Source organism: Halyomorpha halys, unplaced genomic scaffold (assembly GCF_000696795.3).
Source record: "Halyomorpha halys isolate HHAL.00 unplaced genomic scaffold, Hhal_1.1 Scaffold179.1, whole genome shotgun sequence".
NCBI lineage: Eukaryota > Metazoa > Arthropoda > Insecta > Hemiptera > Pentatomidae > Halyomorpha > Halyomorpha halys.
In genome coordinates, this window is record NW_027107000.1 from 581,632 (window position 1) to 590,315 (window position 8,684).

General features: G+C 33.5%; 1 protein-coding gene across 1 annotated transcript in view; it reads right to left on the bottom strand.

Moving 5' to 3' along the window:
• Window positions 1-351: 351 nt before the first annotated feature.
• Window positions 352-8,684, bottom strand: part of Nup133 (nuclear pore complex protein Nup133) — a 38,922-nt gene continuing 30,589 nt past the window's right edge. Inside the window, exons 22-24 of the mRNA XM_014418130.3 lie at window positions 8,099-8,205; window positions 4,948-5,069; window positions 352-846 (exon numbers count right to left, since the gene is read on the bottom strand). Coding sequence (XP_014273616.1) covers window positions 605-846; window positions 4,948-5,069; window positions 8,099-8,205 — 471 coding nt within the window. The 3' untranslated portion in view covers window positions 352-604. The remainder of the gene's footprint in view (window positions 847-4,947; window positions 5,070-8,098; window positions 8,206-8,684) is intronic.

Consider the following 8,684-nt stretch of genomic DNA (forward strand, 5'->3'; position numbering starts at 1 on the left):
AGAAGTCATCCTCCCATTCAGTAGTTTATAACTTTATTTTACTTACACCATAATGACCTTATAACTTAATTAAGGGTTATTTATACTTTCAAGTCAGAGAAAAATGGCAAACAATTATAAGCATTTACAATCCTGCCCAAACATAAATCTAGTTATAATTTAGCCTATAAAGGTGATAGTGAACAAATTAAAAAGTATAATAATGTCTCAACAAACTGAAAGAAAAGTAAGAGCATGCCCTCAGATCAGAGAATGGAACAGATTATAAATTTAAAGTTTGCATATTAGGATATATCAAGAGAAAGACAAAAATACAAAGCTTATAAATTATATTGAAATATATTTTCCTCATAGTGCCACTTAACATTGTACTATTCACAATATAACAATAACAAAAGGCAATTAATTTAGCGAATTAATTTTATTTCATTCAATACTTTAACAAATTTTAAAAGATTAAAACTTATAAAAGTATTTATAGATGAAAATCTTCCAATATAAAATTATTTACAAGTAAAATTAATTTCAGTTGAACTAAACAATAATAAATTATTAAAAATAGATATTACAAAAATGTTTTTGAAGAAACATATTAACAAGTAGTTTAACTTTCGTCGCTATTTTCATTATCTGACTCATATTCCATATTCATATGCTCAGTATCAGCTAATTTTTTAACAGGAGCCAATGGATTTTCATCTTCCATGATCTGTTCATACCAATATTGGTAAATATATTTGCATTGGGGATTGTCCCTAAGTACTTGGACTCTTTTATCCTCTCTCAGTTCTTCACAAAGGAGTAAGTCATCAATTGTAGGTACTTTGAAGGTGGAAACATCATTTTCTAAAAAAGAAATTAAATTTAATAAAAAAAAAAAGAAACTAAATTAAAGTAAATAAAACCAAATAATTTTTACTCAAGGTAATTTAAGAAAAACAACCAATAATAATAATAACATTTTTTTATGAATATTGAATTCTTCAATAAATAATCAATGGTTTAATATTTAACTCAAACAAATTTAATATACTTCCTGCCTCATTCTTTGGATTCATTGATTTTAACTATTTTCTCTATAACTCCATGGACTTACGAACTAGAGAAGGAATACCTAAAGATATTTCTAAGAGAGAAAAGAAGGTTGGCGAAGATACATAGAATTTGTAGCACTTATTATTGATAGATTTTTACTTCCAATTATGTACAAAGCATTAGAATTTATGAAATAATTTGTAATCACCATATTCAGTTCAGCTAAATATCAAGAAATAATTTTCTTTGATTATAGGGAATAATTTAAAAAAATAAATTTTGATCTTTGAATAAATGTATGTACTGTTTTATCTTTTCATCACTTTTGATCTACAGATTTGAAATATGTAAGCACAGGGCCAGAAGAAACATGGTGTTGGGAAAATCTATTTGGAGCCAGTATTACAAGCAGTATTAAAAATATAATAAATAACTCCTTCATTCTCTTCCTTTCTGAGGCGTTGGTTTAGAGGAACCACAATCTGGTGCCACTAGTCTTCCTGGCCCCTGCTTCACTTCAGCAAAGGTTTTGCTTGATCACCTCTAATCTTCTAGATCATCATCATAATTGACGCGATAGCCCATTACCGAGTCTGGGCCTCCTCTAGTAGCTTCCGCTGTAACTCTGCAGTTTTGGGTTCCCAGAAGGACCCAGGCATCCGTTGAAATTGCGTCCGACCATCTCATGTTCGGCCTATCTACTCTTCTCTTTCCATGTAATTGCTTGAATAGAAGCTTATTTGGGATGTCATCGATGCACATCCTCGCAACATGACCCGCCCATAGCAGTCTACTCAACCTTATATACTTGACATCATTATCTCTGTACAAAGCCGATAGCTTCGCGTTCTTCCTTCTTCTTTATACATTGCCCTCTCTAACAGGTCCAAATATTTTTCTCAGAATGGACCTCTCAAAGACGAAGAGTCTTAATCTTTTGGATACATTCTTGATAGTCTTGGACAGTCATGTGGTCTTTTCTATTGTCAGAAACTATCAGCTTCTGGATTTTGAAAAAACTTGTTCAAAACATTTAATGGAGGCACCTCTAATTCCTACCAGATCCTTTCACTCCAGACACAGCCTCGCTTGTTTTTCTACGCTATGCAAAAACTTCATCTCAACACCAGTGATCTGACTGATATACTTAATGAAGGTCAGCCAGATTCTGTGTTATATGTAAGGAACAGTAAAAATATAACCTTATATACACATCTATTGCCCTAGTATCCAGTACCTGGTTTGTCTTTGAAATTCTATGTTATTTCTTGGTCAATTCAATTGGATCTATTTATCATGGTTCCCAGATAATTGTACTCATTTACAACCTTTAGGACTGTAGTTCCCAACCAGCACTCCATGGGTCATGAAAGAATTTAAGGTGGGCTGTGGAAGAATCCCACAATATAATTGGGTGTATAAAAAAAAAAAGAAGACCAATTTTCAACCAAATATTTGTATTATTATTTCTTTGATATAAAATACAATTAATACCCAAAGTATAGTCCATTATTATCTGCCGTCATTAGCCATCTGCTAGCCTATTGCTTGATCTCACGCTGATACTATTCTTTGGGATCGCTGTAAAAGTACTCTTGGACTGCAATTTCAACTTCTGCAAAATTATCAATTTTTTTCCCTTGAAGGAAATGGGTCATGGATCGAAACAAGTAGTAATCCGATGGTGAGAGGTCTGCACTATATGGTGGATGCGGCAGGAGTTCAAGCCCATTAAGTTCTTTAAACTTTTCTATGGTTCAATGGAAAGTGATTGCTGATTGCTAAGGAGTAAGTTCGTGAGGGAGCAGTCAACTGCTCTTTTTCACAATCCCCACGAAGAGTAGATGGTGACTAACAGTATCTTTTGACACACCACACAACCTGGCAAGTTTGCGAGTACTTTAGGACAGATTTGACTCAATAGCTTCCTGCAGAACCTCATCAATATCCATTAATGGTCGCCCTGAGCCCTTCTTCCTTTCCAATGTCGTATCTCCATTGCTAAATTTTTCAAACCGCACAGTGCGCTGGGTAAGGACACCTTCCCCTTCATATTTAATAATTTCACGAGTTGCTTCAGGATCTGTAAATTTTTTTTTCCAGTAATAGCTTAAAATCATGAGAATTTCATAGGACACTGTCATGTTTCTTCTTTGAAACAAATAACTAAACTGAGGCTTTTTTTGAAGAAGTCGAATGGGATTAAACAAGCTTAGAGAATGCTCCAAAGGGATTATTAAGTAACAAAACATATATGGCACCACATCTCGTCACCGAAACTGGGGCTCCTCCAAAAGCTTTCGCCAATCAACATGATCAGCAATCCTGTTTCGGACTCCCAGTAGAGCCCAAGTGTCTGATGCCACAGTTTTCCCATCTTACATTTCACCTGTCAACCCTTCTTGATCCATGCATCTCTCCAGACAGCACCTTCCTTGATATCGCCGAATCATGAATCATCCATACATGCAACGTGCCCGGCCCATCAAAGTTGTCCCATCTGAATGAACTTGACCAAATTTATATTCTTATAAAGGCCAGTGAGTTCGGCATTTCTCCTTCTCCCAATTCCACGCTCTCTAACAGGACCAAAATCCTGATTAATCTTTCAAAGATCAGAAGTCTATTTTCATCTTGCTTCTTAAAGGCCCATACTTCTGATCCATAAGTTAAAACAGGGTGAACCAAGGTTTTGTAGAGGGTGATCTTGGTCCTATTAGAGAAGAACCTGCTTCTCCTTCTCTAGCACTGCTATCCTCCTGTTGACTTCTTGAAAGATGTTGTTTTCAGAGTTGATCTCAGAACCAAGGTAGAAGAAGCTGCTTACCTTTTCAAAATTATATGGTCCAGCCACAAAAGAAACGGTCCCTGGTACACCTCCTCCAACTCTCATGTACTTGGTCTTAGCTTCATTAATGTGTAGCCCAAGTTTCTTTGCTGTATCTCTGTGGCTAAGAACAACTTTCTTAATGCACGTTCCAATCTGGCCATATCCCAAAAGTTTTATTATTAAGTATTGGTTAAGTATTAAATAGGATTAAAATACTTACAGTCCTTTGAAATCTTGAATTTTATAAAACGGTTAATTTTGTTTTTTATATACCCCATTATATCTGGAGAGGACTTATTATTAGAACTGTTTCATCAGGAGAAAGGTTTTAGTAGATAAATGTACAATAAGAGTACATCAAAAAATGTTTTTAAGCAGCCCAATCATCAAAAATTATCCTGGGAGGTAACCCTTTACCCAACCTAGAATGGCGGTAGTCTGCACATAGTTCAGTTTCTGGTTTAAAATATTCCGAAAATAATATTTTCAAGAACTCAAAGAACTAGGACGTTATTTTTCAAGTTGTTGATTCACATTCCGTTCTGCAACAGCTCCTCCAATTCAACCCATGGCTGTTGTAGCTTTTCTTTCGAGTCTCCAATAAGGACTATATCGCCTGTATATAGAGGACTCTTTTCTGGATTGTCCACATTATTAATTTTCCTATAAATGTCCATGCATGGTGTTCTGCATAAGCACATCTTATGGATCTCATCCATTAAAATGATGAAAAAAAGAGGACTGACTTTTTATTCCATATATAATAGACAAGATTAAAATTAAGCAACATCGAATGTGGTCAGCACTTGGATGGGTGACTGCCCAAGATGGCCTATCACTTGTACCAAAAGACTACACTTCCCCTTCCTCTCTCTACCTGGGTTTGTGAGACTCATAGACTCAGCATAGAAATGATGACCCTAACCTGTAAAAAATTCATCATGTATTGCATTTTGGTCTCAGGGCCACAGCGTACAGCCAAAGATCTCTAAAGTCTATGAAGGCAACAGAAAAAAAAACAAAAACAATAATACATATAATAAACATTTGGCAAAAAAAATATATATTAAAAAAAAACCTACCAGAATTCTTCAACAATTTCATAAGCCTAAATGTAAGAAATGCATCAGTCATTTCATCAGGGTATTCTGAATTATAGCCTTCCCATGAGTCAAGTCCTATAATACTAGCCCAAATTTTCATTCTGTAATGAATCAATCGATAACATTTCTCATATATATATATTTGGTTAAAAAAAAATTAAAAAAATTGAATAATGAATTTTAAGTCAATTAAAAATATAATATTGGACCCTCTATGATTGATACAAAAGCAACACCTAGACTTCTAAAGATTTATCATTCTTGAACCTCATTATGATTGAGAAACCTTTTAACATTTGTGTTGATTATGTATAAACATGAGCAAATTATTAATGTTTATATATTATGTGTACGTGTACACATTATTAAGGTGTATAACTTATTTGTAAACGGATTAAAAAAAATGTATCCCAAATGCATTTAATTAATTTATTGATTAGACTACAATAATATGTACTACAGAAACTGACACAAAAACCATTAAGGAAATCAATAAAATTGAAAGAAAATGTTAATTAATAGAATTAGAAAATTTATTTTAATCTAATATTTTAGATTAAATTTATTATAATCTAACTGATTATAAACTAATAAATTCCAATTCATAATTTAGAAAAGTTTAAAGGATTTTATATTAAAGTTGGAAGGATTTATAATTCTAATCTACCTACTATTTCAATTTGTTTTAAATTGCAATTTTAAAATATATTTTGAAAATTTTAATAAATAAAATTTAATGATTCTAATTTTAAGAAAAAATCATAAATACATTTCTTTGACTATTTCAAATAAGTGACAATAAACTGGGGACAAAGCTAGCTATAGTTATTCTAACTTTGAGACATAAACCATTAAAGATCTAATTGAAAACTTTTAGTTAATATAAATCTATAAGTGGTTAATATCATTAAATATAAATAATTAAATAATATAATCATTAAGTATCAATACATAATATTATGTAATACTTTTTTATTTAATATCTTTATTGAAATTTATAACTGTATATTACATAATACATTCAGTAAATTTGATCTTAGTTAAAATGGAGTGTTACAGGCGTGTAGAGCAACTACCTATTGGTAGCACCCTAATGACATTTTACATTAGCTGGTCTTGTGGCCATCGTCTTTTCAGGTGCCTCGGAGGATTGTCAGGAATGGAAGATGATGCAAGGTTAGAAACTAGGGGGTTTGAGTGGTTAGGGAGTTTATAATGGAAGGAGTTATATCTGGTTCGGGCTAGATCGGTTGCATAGGGAACATTAAGGTCTTTATGTATGATTTTATTTGTGACAAAGTAAGGAGCATTGAGGATTTTGACTTGTAAGGATTGAATACGAGAGGAATTCAAAGGTTTTGTAGAGCCCCAAAGCTCAACTCCATATGTCCTGATTGGCCTTATTACAGTCATGTAGATCAGTCTTTTGTAATGTGTTGGAAGTTTTGACCGTTTGTCTAGTAAGTGCTGTAATAGTCGAAATTGACGTGCAGTTTCCTGTCTTTTCAGTCTTGTGTGAGGATTCCAGGTTAATCGTTTGTCCAAATGCAGTCCAAGGTAGCGGATCTGTTCGACAGGGGTAACATTATTAAATGAAACAGTAGGGCAGTCGGTAGGTTTACGACGAAGGGTAATGGTGATTTGATAGGATTTGTTGGAATTTATCTTAATCCTCCAATTACGACACCATTCTTTGAGGGCTGTGATATGGGATTGGAGAGTTTGAGATACAATTAATGGGTTATTATTAACAGCGAGCACACATGTGTCATCGGCATACATGGTGAGGATAGTGTTAGGATTGGTTGGAATGTCAGGTGTATGGATGGTGTAGAGGATGGGACCAAGGATACTACCTTGAGGAACACCAGCGGACTGAGAATAGAGGGATGAATAGGAACCATTGTGGTTTACTTGGAATAATATATCAATGAGAAAGGAACAAATGATGAGAAAGTATGTAGGAGGTAGGAATTTACGGAGTTTTTAAAGCAATCCTGGGTGCCAGACTCGATCAAAGCCTGTTCTAAATCGAAAGACTCCCGCGCAGTATATTCCACGCTCCAAAGAAGACGAGACTACGTCCACCACATGATGACATGGCTGGATAGTAGAATGGGATGTTTGGAATCCAAACTGGTGATCAGGGATTATATGATTGGAATCCAGGATGGGGTATAGGCGTTTCAAAATGAGTTTTTCAAGGATTTTGCCCATGATTGGTACTAGAGAGATAGGGCGATAGAATGATGGGTATTCTGGAGGCTTTTGGGGTTTGGAGATCATTTTAACTATAGATAATTTCCAGGAGTCAGGAAAATATGTGGAACGGAGTATGGCGTTATATATGTAGGTGAGGAATAAGATGGCTTTACGAGGAAGAAGTTTTAGAATGTGGAATGTTATTAGCTTTTAACCTGGAGCTTTTCAGGTAGGTAATCTTTGAATGATAATAGATATTTCAGAAGGATGGAATGCTTTTGGTGGGAGGGTCATTTGGAGCGGAATATTTAGTTCTGCTTCAATGCATTCAAGGTGAATTGGGTTAAGGATATCAGGATGTGGAATAAAGGTTTTAGAGAGGTGTCCGAATGTTTGTGATTTTTCTGCGTCAGTTCTGGTCCAGGTTTGGGATTCGGTGAGAAGTGGGTGGTTAAAATCTTTGAAATTCAGCAGTTTTTTAGTGGTCCTCCATAATGATTTATCAGTAGTTGTAAGATTTTCAATAAAGTTAATTAAATTTTGAATTTTGTATTTTCTGATTTCTACTTTTAGTTTGTTATTCAATTTGGAGTAATACGTTTTGTCAGTTGGATATCTGGTCCTATGCTACTTCGATCTTGCTCTGTGTTTTCCCCTTAATAAGATACGAATATGCTGTGGTAGGTTATTTTGTTTATTGTTATTGATTCAATTAGTTGATGTGTTGTCAGTTATACTTGTTCTTATTGATGATGTGAGTTTTTCTATAGCTTCGTCAATGTCTTGTTTTGTCTTCAGTCTAATGTTCAAGTTCAGTTTAGTTTCACTTTTAAATTTGTCCCAGTCAATGATATTTGCGAGGTCCTTAATGGCCGGTATGTGATGAAAAAAAAAATTAAAACAATAAACAATAGAACTTTGATAATACCTTGTAAGATCCTTGAGAACAGGACACTCTATTGTATCAATAGCTTCTAAAGCTTTCATGAAAAAAGTCTCTTTGAACTCATGCTCGGAATTTTCTGCAACGTAAACCTTTAAAATAAAAACATTTAATATAATAAATTAATAATAATGTTCAAAGAAAATTGTGAAAGCCAAGTATATCTTGCCGCCAACATATTTTTTAATAAATAAAAATGTACATTTAATAAAATGAATAATTTTATGTGTTATGGTTGTAAGCAAGTTATTATTTATACTGCAGAGGATAATCTCATCACAGCAGGCGGACGGACGTTCCTTCAACCTTTTCCCACCAGGAAGAATTTATCCACTATGAGGAACCCTCTATCACAGTCACCAACAGTGATATAAAGACATTTTTTAAAAATTTTTATGTGATTCATTAAAATGAAAAGTAATTTATATAGTTTTTAAATAGTTTAAAATTTTAAAGTTAAAATAGTTTTATACTATTTGTTCTTCTTTTTTTGACCGCAACCCTGACCATCTTCTTATAATTAAATCTTTACGGTCAACTATACATACATATATATAATTTATATAGTATT